Here is a 17,620-nt window from a genome sequence, read left to right as displayed (position 1 = left end):
CAGAGGGCCTGTTGTGTGCTAGTCCTGCTCCCCAGCCCCTGATGCTGCTTACACTGACTGCAAACAAGCAATCAACTTGGTGAAGGGACTGCCTGAAGGTGCGCTGGGCCCCCCAAAGATCAACAGGGAGGCTGGCCCTTTAAGGGAGGAACTCCACGGGCGATTTCGGCGAGATACAACATCATACTAACAGTTACCTTAAAGGGGCTGTTCACCTTCCAAACACCTTTTTTCATTGAGTTGTTTTCAGATTGTTCCCCAGAAATAAAGGCTTTTATCAATTGCTTTTCATATTTTATTTCTTTTTATTTTATTTTTTAAAGTTGCATGTTCCTCCCTCTGGTGTTTCAGTCTGGCAGCTCAGTGATCCCGGAGCATTCTGAACTGTTTCAATTGTATCAATTCCAACTGCAGATTTGGGGAGATTAGTCACCAGGCGACAAATCTGATCTTCTTCGGGGCGACTAATCTCTCCGAACTGCCTACCCAGCCTTCCTCGTGAGGCAACTTCGGGCGACTTCGGAAAACTAATCGTGCCCAGTGCCATCCCGTGGGCGATTTACATTTTAGCCGGCAGGAAGGCAGGGGAGGCAGTTCGGGGAGATTAGTTGCCCCAAAGAAGAGGAGATTTGCCGCCGGGCAACTAATCTCCCCAAATCTGCCTGTGAGCCCTGACCCTTAAAGGGGTGGTTCACCTTTAAAGTAACTTTTATTATGTTATAGAACGACCAATTCTAATCAACTTTTCAATTGGTTTTCATCATTTATTTTTTATAGTTTTATAGTTATTTGCCTTTTTCTTCTGATTCTTTGCAGGTTTCAAATGGGCGTCGCTGCCCCCTTCTAAAAAAAAACAAATGCTCTGTAAGGCTACAAATGTATTGTTATTGCTACTTTTTATTACTGATCCTATTCATATTCCAGTCTCTTATTCAAATTAGTACATGGTTGCTGGGGGAATTTGGGCCCTAGTTACCAGATTGCTTGAAATGCAAATTGAAGATCTGCTGAGTAAAAAGCTAAATAACTCATAAACCTTCAATAATAAAAATTGAAAACCAATTGCAAATTGTGTCAGAATATCACTCTCTACATCATATTAACAGTTATCTCAAAGGTGATCAAACCCTTTAATGAAACTCAGGGATTCTGCTCAGCAGGGACAAAGATAAGGAATGGATCAACAAATGTATCAATTAAGATCAGTTACAGAGTTGGTGACACCTCCCCCCCAGAGCCTGGGGGAAAGCACAAGCGGAACTTTGTTTTGTGAAGTCGCCCGAAGTTGCCTCACGAGGAAACTTCGGGCGACTTCGGAAAATGAAGCGCCGCGTGTACCTTCCCCCAGGCAATTTTCATTTTAGCCGGCGGAGGGCAGTTCGGGGAGATTTTCGCCCGGAAGAAGAGAAGATTTGTCGCTTGGGTGACTAATCTCCCCGAATCTGCTTGTGTGGCCTGACCCTTAGAAGGGGAAAAATTACACTTTATACTTCAATATTAGACAAAACGGTCACATATAGAAAATGATTGGAAAAAGTCTATATTCTGAACAATCTGAAACCAACTGAACTGAAAAAAGTGTTGGAAGGTGAATACCCCCTTTAAAGTGCTACATTGCAGGTGTCTGTTATATGGGAAAATATTGTTCCGAATGCATTGGCTACTGTATATGAACTTGCACTGCAGCTCTCCATGAGTTTAATGTAGCCCAGTGAATACACAGGTTGGGAAATTCTTATTTCTCAGTCAAGGACCCTGCTACACAGGTTTCTTACATCAGGGTGACTCAGAACATTTATGGAGGAACTGCAATGATGGAGAGTTTTGGAGACTTATTTATTGATTCTGAATGTCGCAATCTTGGTCAAACCACACACAATAAACACAAGCCACTTATTTCCTTCTATCAACTATAAAAAGGGTGAGGAAGTCAGACTACTTCTAATCTTCCACAAGCTGCATCCCTACAAGGTCCCACTAGTCAGTTCACTATGGAGAACCCAGGCTTTGAGATACAAGAAGACGGACACTCACATACGGCACCTTCTAAAATTCCACAGAAGAATATTTACCCATATCCTTATTCATTTGAACAGGTATGTATTTTGTTCACAGCCAATGGGTATTTTGTTGTATGTGCATTAGCAAAATAACAACCAATCAGATGTTTGCTTTCAAACAGCAGACAAGATCATTTGTAGAGTTACACATGGTATTATGTTGCTCCTTCACATCTAAACCAGGGATTGTTAACCTTCTGCAGAGGTGACTATACTGTCTGCAGTTGGACCTCAGCAACCTCGGTGTCAGTTCAAACTCCAAACTGTCAGGTTGCAGAAAAAAAAAGATTAAACATTCCAAACCTCAAAACCAGTAAATTGCCACAAAATACCAGTTTTGAATGCCATTTTTTGTAGACCACATGATCAAAACAATTCTTTATTTTACCATTTTCCCCTGAAGAGGGATCCCCAGGATTCATAATGAAAGTCACAAAATTGCTTGAGGTCTAATAACTCTCAACATTCAATCAGATGTTCATTTGCAAACATATAAATAGTAAATGTCACCTTCTGATTGGTTACTATGAGTTACTAGATCAGGTGAAAGTTTGCCCAATTAATTATATGACCCATAATCCCTAACAAGGAGACCTTTCCATATCTACAGTATATGGGAAAGGCCATTAACTTCTGTTGAATCCCTTTCTGCAGAGGTGACTATACTGTCTGCAGTTGGACCTCAGCAACCTCGGGTGTCAGTTCAAACTCCAAACTGTCAGGCTGCAGAAAACAAAAGATTACACATTCCAAACCTCAAAACCAGTACATTTTTGTAGACTACATGATCAAAACATGGCCATTAACTTCTGTTGAATCCCAGTTAACTAGGGACTGGGATATCTCTCTATGTGAGTGTCTCTCTTTCCCTTTGAGATGGGTGCAAAGAGTAAACCTAGAGGGGAGAAAAGATATTTAGAAGCACAGGGCAGAATTGGGGCAGAATCGGAGCAAAAGTGGACACCATTGACATTGGCATTGCTTCAGAGCCAAGAAATGATCAGGGTTGGAACTAGGACCCAGGAGAAGCAAGACTCCTTAGTTTTGAGGGCAGCAGGGAGTTGAGCTAAATTCTAGCAAGGGGAAACTTAGAGTAGAGAAATTAAATATAAGGAATTTAATTGAAATCAAATGTTTGCATTATTCCTAAAAAAAAACATCAAATGGCATGGCAAAGTGTCACACTCTTTTTGGACATTTTTGGGGCATAATAACTATGACTGGTCTCTGAACGAAGCACAAATTTTCCCACTTAATTTCCAGAGTAAGAAATCCTCTTGTTCCCTGATGAAGATCTTCTTGGTTTGCTTTTTGGCATGTCTGATAACCACGGCCATTGGAGTGTTGATATTATCTTTAGTTTATTTGGGACAAATTGGTCCCAAAACTGGTGAAGACATGATGGACTCCACGGTGCAGGAAAAGCCTTCACAGAATAAAGCGGAAAGTCGATTCAGTTTTATGAATCATCTCAGTTCATCTAAGGTAGGTCTCAAGTTAAATATAGAAGTAACACCAAATGTATTGGGTCAGACCAGTAACCAATAGCAATTATAACATTGTATTCTCTTCTTCAAAATATAAAGGGACTGAGGAGTTCTGTAACTGCCAGACTAGACTGCTTAAGTCATTAAAATTTGACTACTTAAACCCTCTCTACATTTTTATGGCACAATATTTTATATGGTTTGAATATCCTTATGTTATGGTATATTTAATATACAGTAGATGACCTCCATATTCCATTAGTATCTGTCACTACTGGTTTGAGCATTTTTCACGTTATTTTTTCCCTCGTTGACTTTCTTCAAGGTCAATAGGTCTCATATGAGTATCTTAAAGTCTGACTGCATGGCCATGGTGAGGTTTATAACCATTAATTGTAGAGTTGGCCTAGGAGGTTTGAACCTACTCTGATCATATTTTGAGATGTCTATGTGTATTTGCAAGAGATTGATGTTAAGTTGCGTAAGAGGAAGATGCTTCCAAGTCTTCGCCTGATATTTACAGTCTTCCAGACAGGGAAGATATATTCACAGGTCCATAATTCACTTGCCCTTGCCCACTCCTTGGCATCAGGAAGAGTAAACACTCTTTGTTTGACTCTTTGTTTGGCAAGTTTGTTGTTGACCTAAATCCCTGACATCTTGCAACTGCACTGTGTGCCACAAAGAGTTGGTAAATGATGTTGGCTATACTGGAGACCATATTCTTCATAGTCACTGATAAATGACGTTTTCAATTATTTCATTTATTTTCAAGGTTTTTACATTTGAAGGGGGTGCCATCCAGTGGGCACGATTCAGGGAAGACCCAAAGGATTACTCTACTGAGGCAGAAATGAGGTTTGGAACTAGTATCAACAAACGTCAATCCAAAATGACTTTGGGCACCTTACGGATTGTAAGCCAAGGACTAAGAGTCCCACACTGGCATTTTAATGCAAATGAACACGGGTACCTGCTCCAGGTATGGGAATCTCATTTTATTTTCTGTTATTGACTATGGGCATCTTTATAGCAGTTATGGGTCTCATTGTCCTACAAGTGCCACGAGCTTCATGGCTGCACAAAAGTTACTGAATTTTCAATCTTCTTCAAATTTTATTAACGGATATTGTATAATATAGAGTTTGTGATGATATGGGTTTTAAAAAGATAAGACATCCTTTAATTTTCAGATGGCTCAGGACCTATCTCAACAGCTTCATAAACAGTTCTGAGGGAAATTAGTTTTTAGCAATGAATCCAGTTTTGGTTATACCGGTGATAGAGAATAAAATTCTGTGTGTGCAGATTCCCCCAGGAGCTTCCCCTGATTTAGATGGATTCTGTTCTCAAGCTAATTTTGGTCACTAGGATCCTAACCTTGAGGCAGAGCCACCTGCTTGGCTGTATGAGCAGTTTTTTGTTTTTCTGTGCTGTAGGAGATATATCCAGGACGGCCATCAGAAATCGCAGGGCCCCATACGACAACATTTCCCGGGCCCCCTGGGCTGCGCCCACCGCAAGCCCCACCTACAGGTCCGCCCTCCCCACCACACAGTAAAAAAACAAAAAAAATATTGGTGGCTAGGGTTCCCACATGTTAATAAAAAATAAAAAGATATTGGTATAGGACCCCACATGAGAAAAAAAATTGGTGGCCAGGCCCCTCCCCCCACATTATAAGAAAATTGGTGGCCAGGGCCCCTTAAACGTCTATGCCTTCCCGGAGTCAGCAGCTCTCGGAAAGATGGGGGGCCCGGCTAATCAAGTAAGTGTGGTGTGGCCGGGCCCCCCTTACCCTCGGGACCCCCTGCAACTCTCCCCCCTGTCCCCCTCTGATGGCTGCCCTGGATATATCTATGCTCTCCCACCAGTAACTCCCTTTTACTCCAGTAAGTTCTCATTTCATATGTCCCCAAGTCTATAAAACTCTGTCATTCCTTTGTTCAGGGTTCTGACTCTTAGTGGGTTCAGAATCCACTGAGCTTGTGTCAAATAAACTTTGTCTTTCATCTCAAGTTTTCTCCAGGTTCCTGAAATTCTTCGACACTGGGAGAAACCTCTTGAATTGCAATTTTTGTTTGCTCTTTAGGGTAAAGCATGGATTGGGGTTGTAGACGAAGGAGGAAATACAGTCACCACGTACAACGTTACTGCTGGCCAGGTCATTTTCTTTCCAAAAAACACTCTGCACTGGGTGAAGAGCGTGGGCACTGAAGACTGCCTTTTTGTCCTCTTTTTCACGACTCATGATGAACTAAAAACCCTTGATGTAGATGATGCTTTTTTTGGGACTCCCGAAGATATTGCTTCAAGATCATTAAAGGTGGGTGTAGAACAGCTGTAGTGATTTTTTTATAGCCCCTTTTAGTAACATTAGTACAGCAGTGATCTAATTCAAATTTGGTCTCCTATCATTTTTATTTTATAGTTTCCATGTCCATTTTAAACCTGGTATTTATTGACCACTGGGGAAAGCCACTGACCTATGACTTTTCCTTGAATCTTCTCTTGTTGTCTCTACTTTTTAGGGGTTATTTATCCCCTAAAAACATCTTGAAAAAAACAACATTGTGATCAAATTAAGCCAACCAGGAACAGGAACATACTATCAAGGACAATTCTTTTACCTATGGTGGATGGTCACTAAATGGTGTTGAAGCATTACAAAACCTACAGTATAGGGGGTTATTTACTAAAACGTATATGTATCTCATTATTTTAATTAAAAAACTTGACCAAATTACCATCCCCAATTATGCCTTATTTATCATTAAAACAACTCAAATTAATCGGATTGGAAAAAAACTCCAACAAAAAACAGAATCATGCAATTTCTCAGACTTTTTTACCCAAATAGCTTGATTTTTTGGAGTGTTTGCCTGAAAACCCTGAATTTTTTGGATTATTGGGCTAAAATCAAGGGAAAACCCAAATCGTTTGATTTTTTTTACTTTTTTCCCGAATTGCAAATTTTTTTCTAGTTATTGCCCAAAAAAACAGAATTTTTTGGTTTATCGGGCTAACCAATCGTAAACCATGATATCTTCAAATTGGGATAGGTACATCTCCCATTGACTTATACATGACCTCGATATGTTTGAGATGGTGGATTTTTGGAATCGTGCTTTTTGCAGCACTGGGTGATGTTAAATCTCGTAAAAAAAAAAATTCTAGGTTTTGCCTCAAAAAGACAGACCAGAAAAATGGGAGTTTTAGCAAATAAACCCCTAAATATCTGCAAAAGCAGATTGGAAGTTGTTTGCATAATGCGTATTATTTGGTTATTGACTTTTATTCCATTTCCCCATAAGAACTGTTTTATTGTCTCGTTTCAGCCGGAAGGAGGAGTGCAGTTTATCAGGACCTTTGAGAAGCCAATAGAAGATCAAGCAGTAAACCTCCCTGCAAACCTGAAAGAGCTGATAAATAACGCAAGCTACGATCAGTCGGCCAACTCTTCTGTCTGGAAGTACTTTTATGATCTGAAAGGTATTTATATTTTTACTAGATCGCTATCGTCATAAACAGATCTAAGCTGCTTTCATATTTTATTTGTATGAATCACTATTTGCTGTTGTGATGAGGCTACTATAAGATTGTAAATCACACCCACTTTCACTAGAAGGATGTTCAGGAGCAATATAAAGATATGAGGTCACAGGACCTTTATGCAGATGACAGAACTCTAATTATTATAAAGGGGACAAGATGCAAAGTGCAAAAAAAACCCAAATGTTTCAAATGTTTTTGTCCCCCTAAGCCCAAGAGGTTGCACCTGCCTCTTTATGAATCGCATGCTTGAGGGAGGAAGATGTGGCTTGGTAGAAGGCTCTGGAGCCATGTACTTACCACCAACTCAAGATTCAAGAGTTTCTTGCACCTTTATAAAATATTTGTCAAAGTAAATCCACTTTTTAACACATATAATGAGTATATTGGATCATATAGTGCAGCAATCCCCAACCAGTAGCTCATGAGCATCATGTTGCTCTTCAACCCCTTGGATGTTGCTCCCAGTGGCCTCAAACTGGTGCTTATTTTTGAATTTTAGGCTTGGAGGCAAGTTTTGGTTGTATAAAAACCAGTTGTACTGCCAAAAAGAACCTCAATGTAGGTTGACAATCCACATAGGGGCTACCAAATGGCCAATCACAGCACTTCTTTGGCACCCCAAGAACATTTTTCATGCTTGTGTTGCTCACCAACTCCTTTTACTTCTGAATGTTTGGGATCCCTGATATAGAGTCTGAGGGGCAGATTTGTTAAGGTTGGGTTTTCCATGAAAATTCAAGTTTTTGAGTTCACATTTTTGGGTTAAAAAACAAACAAACATTTTTCAAGATTTATTATACCCTGACCCTGGAAATAGCTCAAATCCAAAAATACACCATCTAAAACCTGATGAGGTCATGTAGGAGTCAATGGCAGAGGTCCCTTGAACCATTTGAAGACGTTAACGGCCTTTATGATGTTTGAGTTTTTTCGGATGGTTTTGCCCGTAAATTCGATTGATTTGAGCCGAAAACTTGATCTTGGAACTTGAAACTTGGGTTGTTAACCCCAAACTCAGTGATTCAAGTTTTTCCCATTCGAGTTTTTTTTTAATTAGAAACATTTCGGGTTTTGAGTTAATTTGAGTTCATTTGAGGTATATACAATTTGAAATTTCAACCTTTGATAAATAACCCTTTTAGTGGTATGTAGAAACACACATTGGGAAATCCGTGCTTTGAATGAAAATAGAATGTGACTTGTAATTGAATGACCCCAACCTTGAGTGTGAATCCCTACTCTAATAGTGCTGGTTAAACGTACCCAACTTATTTCATGTTATTTTCCAATAGCCTTTTAGGTTGAGCTTGTAGTTAACACCGGGGGCAAATTCACTATGCGCCAAAGCGCCTAACGCTAGCGTCAATTCGCTAGCATTGGGCATTTTCGTTACTTCGCAAATTCGGACGCTGGCGTAACTTCGCTATTGTAACTTCGCACCCTTACGCCTGGCAAATTTGCGCAACGGACGTAACTACGCAAATTCACTAACGCGCGCATTGTTCTGAACGCTACCTTTTACGCTAGACTTTCTTCGCCACCTCAGACCAGGCGAAGTGCAATAGAGTAGATAGGGATTTCTTCAAAAAACTTTTTTTCTATATTATGGGTGATAGGCTGAAAAAGATCGAAAAACTTTTTGGGGCTCCCCTCCTTCCCCCCTACATTTCCTAACTCATGGCAACTTAACTATACAGTGGGCACATGTGTAGGGAAAAATAAAAATGTTATTTGATGTTTTGAAGGTTTCCCAGGCATTTGTAGTGCTGCTACATATTCCTCCATTGAAATTTGAATTTGGCGCCGTATGCAAATTAACCATCGCTAGCGTAACTTCGCTTCGCTTAGCGAATCAACGCTAGCGCAACTTCGCAACCTTACGCTACCCCTGAGCGCAACTTCGGATTTTAGTGAATTTGCGGATCGCTGGCGAAACTACCCCTGGCGAAGTGCGGCGAAGTTACGCCTGGCACAACTACGAATCTTAGTGAATGTCCCACCTTTTCTAGACCAGGGTCGGACTGGGGGGTCTGGCGCCAACAGGGGCCCCAAACTTCCCCTGCTTATTCTTCTGGAGCCAAAGGTGGCGCTGTATTTAAGGGTAAGGGCACACGCTAAGATTCAGGGAGATTTAGTTACCCAACGACAAATCGCCTCTTCTTCGGGCGAATAATCTCTCCGAAAAGCCTTCCCGTCGGCTAGAATCGAAGTCGCTGGCAGGATGGCACTCGGAGTGCTTTGTTTTCCGAAGTCGCCCGAAGTTGTCTCACGAGGAAACTTCAGGCGACTTCGGAAAGCCAAAACGATCCGAGTGCCATCCCGCCGGCGATTTACATTCTAGCTGGTGGGAAGGCTTATCGAGGAGATTAGTCGGCCGAAGAAGAGACAATTTGTCGCCGGGTGACTAAATCTCCATGAATCTTTGCGTGTGCCCTTACCCGAAACTGTAAAAACTGATAATATCTTGAAAACCAAAAAAATAGATGAATAATGAATAAAAGGTTATTGGAAAATAATTATACAGTAACATGTTAACATTTCTGTTTGATAATAAAACAATAACGCAAATAATAAAATTAAAATATGTAAATAGCAGAAGAGCAATCTGAGCAGTTTCCCATGAATCTACTTGGAGCGTTTACATTTCCTTGACACTATCAAAGCCTACAAAAAAAAGATTCCATGGCGCACTCCGTTTTATTCACTCTAACTGCTCTGAGCAGTGTCAAGTCTCATACATTTCTACTTCTTCTCCTGTAGGCTCCAAAGAATTTGTCTTCCCGGGTGGGATCATTCAGTGGGCGCGGTATCGCAAGAATGGCGTTGGCTTAAATGAGAATGAACAAATCTACAGTGAATCTTTAAATCAGGTAACTGGGTTACATAACAGTATTTTTTTTTAATAAAAAGTGTGAATCCTGTGAAATCATCCTTTTTTTTATCATCAACCTTTGTTTAAAGGGGTGGTTCACCTTTAAGTTAACTTTAGGGGGCAGATTTATCAAGGGTCGAAGTGAATTCGAGGGAATTTTCCAAGTAAAAAAATTCGAAATTCAAAGTAATTTTTTGGATACTTCGACCATCGAATAGGATACTACGACTTCGAATTTACTTCGAATTCGATTCGAAGTAAAAATAGTTTGAATATTCCGCCATTCGATAATCGAAGTACTGTCTCTTTAAAAAAACTTTGACTTCAATACTTCGCCAAATTAAACCTGCCGAATTGCTATGTTAGCCTATGGGGACCTTCTACAAACTTTTTCCAAGTCTTTACACATGGAATTAAAATCCTGCGATCGATCACTGACATCCTTCGAATCGTTCTTCGAAATTCTCTGAAAAAAACGTTGAATTCGATATTCGAATTCGAAGTATTTAAATTCGATGTATTTTCAACTTCGAAATTCGACCCTTGATAAATCTGCCCCTAGGTACGTTATAGAATGGCCGATTCTAAACAACTTTTCACTTGGTCTTCATTATTTATGTATTTTTAGTTTTTTTAATTATTTGTCTTCTTCTTCTGACTCTGTCCAGCTTTCAAATGGGGGTCACTGACCCCATCTAAAAAACAAATTCTCTGTAAGGCTAGAAATGTATTGTTATTGCTACTTTTTATTACTCATCTTTCTATTCATCCCTCTCCTATTCATATTCCAGTCTCAAATCAAAGCATCACATTACACTAGTGATAAAAGCAGGGAAGAAAACTAAGGAATCTTTCCTTTTTTGTATTTTTGAGACACTTTTAAGATTGGGAAGGCAGTGTGCAAAATGACCTGACAGTTCCTGATTATTATGCAGTCCTTTCTGATACTGGAGTGTAACTTGACAAGTTATTAATACAGGTATGGGACCTGTTATCCAGAATGCTCAGGAGCTTAAGAACGTTGCACAATGGAATGTGTAGGTTGACAAACCAAGGTCATTTACTCATAACAAACGTTGGATGATTGTCTAAAAATGGGCAAGTTGATCCAACGTTGGGACAGCTGAATAGGACCCAACAAGAAGGAAAGTCAGAGATGTACTGGAGGCCTTGCGTAAACTCTAGGGGGGTTATTTATCAAAGTCCGATTTTATCTCAACATTTTCTGCTACAAACCCCGATCAAATCTGCTTGGGTTTTTTACACTTATTTATTATTACATATATTATTACATTTTTAATTTTTTTGTGGGGGAAAAAAAACAGATTTTCCCGATTTTTTCGGATTTTCAACCAAAAGCTCAGATTTTTTTCAAGTTGTTTTCCAATTTTTCACCTGAAAACTCAGATTTCTTATGTTTTGTGCCCGAAAACTCCGAAAGCTTTGGGGTAGTGATGGGCGAATTTGGGGCGTTTTGCTTTGCCGAAAAATTTGCGAATTTCCAGGGAAATCCGTGAAATGGAGAAAAATTCGCAAAACGGCACCAGCATCTCGCAGTTTCGCGAATTTATTCACCAGCGGTGAATCGCGTGAGTTCGCCGCACATTCAAGCCTGGCGAATAAATTCGCCCATCACTATTTTGGGGTATTGCACGAAACCCAGCGCACATCAAAAAATAGTTGGGACTTCTCCCATTGACTTATATACAACCTCAACAGGTCTGAGATGCCGGATTTTCTGATTTGGACTTTTCCATCCTCTGGGTTTAATAAATTCCGAAACATTTGTGATTTTTGCATTCTGAGTTTAGTAAATAACCCCCTAGGAGATTGCTTTAATCTTGTTTCCTTTGTTCCGACTAGAATGCTGAAACGCTCACCCTCGGGACATTACTGATAAACTCAAATGGCCTTAGGCAGCCACACTTTCACTTCAATGCTCATGAGATGGGATATGTCATCAGCGGATGTGGTCAGGTAATTCCCTTACAGCCTTATAAACATGTATATAAGTAACTTCCATTATCTCGTTGCAATTGCAGAATTACTTAAAGGGTGTCGTTTTTATTTCTAAATTACACAGTTTACACTGCAAATAATTCACTCTACAATATAAAATTTCATTCCTGAACCAGCAAGTGTATTTAGTTGTAATATTGGTCTGTAGGTGCATCTCAGGTCATTTTGCCTGGTCATGTGCTTTCAGAAAGAACCAGCACTTTAGGATGGAACTGCTTTCTGACAGGCTGTTGTTTCTCCTACTCAATGTAACTGAATGTGTCTCAGTGGGACCTGGATTTTACTATTGAGTGCTGTTCTTAGATCTACCAGGCAGCTGTTATCTTGTTTTAGGGAGCTGCTATCTGGTTACCTTCCCATTGTTCTTTTGTTAGGCTGCTTGAGGGGGGGGGGAAGGGAGGGGGTGATATCACTCCAACTTGCAGTACAGCAAGACTGAAGTTTATCACAGCAAAAGTCACATGACTGGGGCCAGCTGGGAAACTGACAATATGTCTAGCCCCATGTCAGATTTCAAAGTTAAATATAAAAAAATCAGTTTGCTCTTTTGAGAAACAGATTTCAGTGCAGAATTCTGCTGGAGCAGCACTATTAACTGATGTGTATATATATATATATATACGAGAACTGGTGAGGCATAATTACTAATGGAAACAGAAAACCTCTCATTGGATTTCTAGCTAGCTGTAATAAATTAAGTAAAGAACATTGGAGCTGACTAAGCATAGTTACTATAATCTGATCCATGTTGTGGATTCAGCTTACAGCTAAGAATTAGAATTTTAACTATACAAGTCACATGTTTGTGACGATTCTCATTCATCCGGGTCATGGTATATCTGTAGAAATAAGTCAAATCAACTGGACTGTGTTTTTTTCTTGAAGACGTTTCACCAGTCTTCCAACTGGCTTTCTCAATTCAGAATAACTTGTAAAAATGATATTTCTAGAATAAATACGCTGGAATGTTGCTCCAATCAGCATCATCTGTTTGTCATAATCAGCAAGGATGTCATGAAGGTAAAGGAGAACTAAAATGAATATGGCTAAAAATGGCATGTTTTATATACTGAACTTATTGCACGAGGCTAAAGTTTGAGCTTGTCAATAGCAGCAATGATCCAGGACTTCAAACTTGTCACAGGGGGTCACCATCTTGGAAAGTGTCCGTGACACTCACATGCTCAGTGGGCTCTGATTGGCTGTTGAGAAGCTAAGCTTAGGGCTCGTCACTAATTATCCAGCAGAAAATGAGCTTCCCTGGCTGTAATATAAGCTGATGCTACAGGTTTGCTGATTATTCAATTCTGATGCTAATTGCACTGGTTTCTGTGCTGCCATGTAGTAATTATCTGTATTAATTACTAATCAGCCTTATATTGTGACATTTCTATTCTATGTGTACTGTATATTGTGAGTGGGTCCCTAAGCTCAGTAAGTGACAGCAGCACAGAGCATGTGCAGTGAATCAGCAGAAAAGAAGACGGGGAGCTACTGGGGCATCTTTGGAGACACAGATCTTTACTGCTAAAGGGCTGTGGTTGCCTTGGGCTGGTACAGAAGCACAAAACATCATGTACAACATTTCTACCTGCTTCTTTAGTTAGGCTTTAGTTCTCCTTTAAGTTGTTGATTGTATTAGCATGATTGGAGTTTCCAGGGAGACGTACCAAAACACCCACAAGCAATGGGCCTTACATGGACACTGTCATGGAATCTTACATGGAGAAGGGCAGGGTTTATTTAATGGCAGTTCTGAAGGATGGATCAAACTAGTTTAACCAATATGTTATTCATTATCAAACTATACCCCCATCTGTAAAAAAAAACCATTGTGTTTGCCCTGGTGCAGGAACCCATTGCAACAAATAAAATGTTTGTTTTGAAACAGGTGACCAGTAAATGCTTCGTGCTGGTTGCCAATGAGACCAGTAGCAAAATGTGCACCTTTTATTACATTTCACCAAAAGAACATAGTTATAGTAGTTGTATTTGTCAAGACGTTTTCAAGAAGAATCTTGAGAATGTTTGACATTTCTTTACTGTATCTTATTGTAATTTTAGGACTGTAACTGGGGAATAGCTGTACAGGTACGAGACCCGTTATCCAGAAAGCTCAAAATTACGGAAAAGCCATCCTCATTCCATTTTATCCAAATAATCCACATTTTTAGAAAGGATTCCCTTTTTCTCTGTAATAATAAAACAGTAACTTGTACTTGATCTCAACTAAGATATAATTAATCCTTATTGGAGGCAAAACCAGCCTATTGGGTTTATTTAATGTTTATATGATTTTCTAGTAGACTTAAAGTATGAAGATCCAAATTATGGAAAGATCTGGAAAACCCCAGGTCCTGAGCATTCTAGATAACAGGTTCCATACCTGTACTAACATAATTTATACTGTACCCTTGATGAACCAGCAATGAAGATCTAACCTAATGATTCTGCTTTCAGATTGGAATTGTAGGGGATGAGCCTGTCCCTGAGTTTTCCGTGGGCATCGGTGATGTGTTTTTCTTTCCAATTGGGACACAGCATTACATCAAGAGCACGTGCAGTGAAGATTTATTGATGATTCTGGCCTTCAGCACTGGAAACCAGGTGTGCTATATATATATATATATATATGAGATTATATTTACTAATGGGTAATTGGCCTAAGGTCTGTTTTTGGAGAAAGTGCTAGGGATATATGTAGTGAATTGTGTAATTCCCACAGGTTTATCGAGCAACTGACTATTATTTTCTCTGAATGGCTAAAATATCTTACATTTTATATTTGATGAAATCCACTCAATATTAATTGTAGCTGCTCAGCAAATGCCTACTGAGTCTGAAAGGGAAAGTTCACTTTAACATTAACTTTTATAGACTCTGGAACTTGTACCAATTATCCCACTTGCACACCAAATGCTCAGTCCAACTTGCAGTTGGTCTTTATTTCTTCTAACACTTCCAACCTACCACACTCTAGATGCTGTAGAATTTGATAGCAGACTTTTTATATTCTAGATCGGGGTTCCCCAACCTTTTTTACCCATGAGCAACATTGAACCTGGTTTTTATACAACCAAAACTTGCCTCCAAGCCTGGAATTCAAAAATAAGCTCCTGCTTTGAGGCCACTGGGAGCAACATCCAAGGGATTGGAGAGTAACATGTTGCTCATGAGTCACTGGTTGGGGATCACTACTCTAGATGTTGCAGCATTGATTGTCAACCTTCCCTGCTTTATATTTTTGAGAATTGTATAGGCAGCCATACACATTCCAGATGTTAAAGAACTGGATAGGTAACTCTTATAACTCAACAGCCTCGTTTGAGCTTGGTTCTTGTAGGGATTCAGCTTTGCATTGGCTGAGGCACTAACAGTTCTAGAACTCAATGTTTGTAAATTGCTAAACCAAGAGCAGACATTATATGTCATACTAGCTCAGAGCTTTAAGAATGTACCGGGCAGCAGAAGACCTCTTTTCTTTTCATGAGTTTGTAAAGTGGTGTGACTGTAAAGGACACAAACATAGAATTCTAGGTCAGAAATGATATGCATTCTTGCGTACATTGTTTATATATATTAAATATTTGCCACATTGTCCATACTAAATGCATGTTTTCCTGTTCCCCAGCTACAAACCCTTGATATGGATGATTATTTCCATGCTACCTCTGATCACATCCTCGCTCAGCTTTTTCTAAAGAAACAAAAAGAATTCAAGAAGATCCCAGTATTCACAGTGGACCAGGCTGTGAACATACCTTAATTCCAGATTAGCCATTCCCCTTCACATTGCCTTCTCTATAGGAGCTAGAATGCAGCTCTGATGTCTATCTGTATCTATCCGCACACAGATTGCCTGGTGGTGATGCAGAACTTCAGCTTTGGTTAAATTGACTAGACCTTTTCATTAATGCTCAAAGACTCATGCACAAGATAGAATGTTCATAAAAAAATCCTTCTACTTCTGCTTCATAGATTAGCATTTCAGGAGTCTGGTCATGGTAATGTTAGCAACAAAGGTCATACCAGTTTTCTCTTTGGAACTCAATGCTAGCACATTTCATGAATAATCTTGCAGTTATATCTTAGGTATTTATCTTATTATAAAAGAAAAGACCAGCCCAGGTCCTCCAAGAGATCACTCATCATGTGAAAAAGAGTGGATTTTTTATGTTTTTATAAAGGAAAAGACCAACATCTAGGTCCATCTTGCCAACCCCATTACTCATCTCTGTGAAAAGACTAGATTTTTTTGTTTTTATAAAGGAAAAGACCAGCATCTGGGTCCACCTAGAACTACCCATTGCTCATCTCTGCAAAAAGACTAGTTTTTAAAAAATGTTTTTTATAAAGGAAAAGAACAGCATCTAGGTCCACCTAGCCAACCCCTTTACTCAGTTCTGCAAAAAGACTAGATTACTGATTATTCGAGTTGGCTCCTTGAATATTGAAAATTGTAGATGTCGTTATCTGGGTATAAGTAGCTATCGCTAGCACATTTGATGCATGATCTTGCAGTCATATCTTAGGTATTAATGTTTTTATAAAGGAGAAGACCAGACCCCTAGACCAGGTCCACCTTTAACTTCCCACTGCTCATCTCATTCGAGTTGGCTCCTTGAATACTGAAAATTGGAGATGTCATTGACTGGGGTATAAGAAGCCATAGTAATCACATCAATATCTGCTTTCAGAAGAGGCTAAAGATTAAGCAAATACAGGTTGGTGGCCCAAATTGGGCAATTGTTTGTCCTTAAGGCCAATAATGGGATCAGATTAAGGTCTTTGAAGACTGGTTAGCAGGGTCAGACTAGGGTTCCGGGGTCCACCTGGGTTCCAACTTCAAGTGCCCCCATTGCAACATGAATGATGTACACCTCAACACCCAATGTACAGTACTCCCCCCTCTGTGCCGCCAAACCGCATAACTTGTATATAGTAACAGACGAGACGGGCCTGGGTCAAAGGGGCCCACCAGGTTTTTTCCCGGCGTTCCGCTGGTCCAGTCCAACCACGCTTGCGGGAACTGAGGTGGTCTGCTCTGCTTCAAACTTTTCTCCAGAGAACACTGCCTCCAGTGGGGGGGGGGCTTTTGGAGACAAGTACCCTAGTTTATCATACTGACCAGGCCAAGATCTGGTTTCTACAACACGGACAGCTGAACCCTATGACTAACAGGAGGCTGGGTAAATTTTCTTCATGAAATTTAAAGAAACGTGATTGTGAGATATATATAATATATGTGTGTATATATATTGTACTATTTAATAACTGTTAAACATCGATTTTTTTCTACACTGATCTTATAAAACAAACGCAATGTTTGCATTTGAAAATAAAACGTTTTTTTTTTAGTATCGCTTGAATATTTCTGCGGTCAGTTTATTATATACCATAATACACAATGAATATCCTGTAACTGAAATCCTTATAAACGTTACTTAGTGATGTCATCAGTTATAATCAGATCTTAATGATGTAATTTCTGTCACATGACTCACTGAAACTTGTGTATTATAATAAATAAAGTACCCCCAGTTGCAAAATATGAGGATATTAGAAGTCACCTCGGAGTTCCATGACCTGTATAAAAACACTCGGCCTTGAGCATGGAACTCCTCGGT

At 39.7% G+C, this 17,620-nt stretch overlaps 1 protein-coding gene across 2 annotated transcripts; it reads left to right on the top strand.

Moving 5' to 3' along the window:
* Positions 1-1,964: 1,964 nt before the first annotated feature.
* On the top strand, positions 1,965-17,182 carry XB5953480.L (uncharacterized XB5953480 L homeolog). Of its 2 annotated transcripts, NM_001371826.1 has the most exons (9): positions 1,965-2,096; positions 3,324-3,545; positions 4,323-4,529; positions 5,640-5,873; positions 6,886-7,039; positions 9,863-9,972; positions 11,838-11,951; positions 14,454-14,600; positions 15,625-17,182. In NM_001371826.1, the coding sequence occupies exons 1-9, from the start codon at positions 1,992-1,994 to the stop codon at positions 15,757-15,759; spliced, it is 1,428 nt and encodes a 475-aa protein (NP_001358755.1). In that variant the 5' UTR covers positions 1,965-1,991; the 3' UTR covers positions 15,760-17,182. The 2 variants fall into 2 exon arrangements, with proteins under 2 accessions (NP_001358755.1, XP_041427289.1); XM_041571355.1 differs by lacking the exon at positions 1,965-2,096 and having other exon boundaries at positions 2,778-3,545; positions 15,625-16,034.
* The last annotated feature ends 438 nt before the right edge of the window (positions 17,183-17,620 follow it).

The sequence above is a fragment of the Xenopus laevis genome, chromosome 1L (genome assembly GCF_017654675.1).
Source record: "Xenopus laevis strain J_2021 chromosome 1L, Xenopus_laevis_v10.1, whole genome shotgun sequence".
Lineage (NCBI taxonomy): Eukaryota > Metazoa > Chordata > Amphibia > Anura > Pipidae > Xenopus > Xenopus laevis.
The sequence above is the reverse complement of the archived record's forward strand: the minus strand, read 5'-3'. Positions and strand labels throughout refer to the sequence as shown.

Bases quoted from the DNA above. Each gene is read 5' to 3' on its own strand.
- XB5953480.L (XM_041571355.1), top strand. From the start codon at position 3,192: ATGTTTGCATTATTCCTAAAAAAAAACATCAAATGGCATGGCAAAGTG. The intron at 3,546-4,322 runs GTAGGTCTCAAG...TTTATTTTCAAG, and splicing joins ATCATCTCAGTTCATCTAAG to GTTTTTACATTTGAAGGGGG. The intron at 9,973-11,837 runs GTAACTGGGTTA...TGTTCCGACTAG, and splicing joins ACAGTGAATCTTTAAATCAG to AATGCTGAAACGCTCACCCT.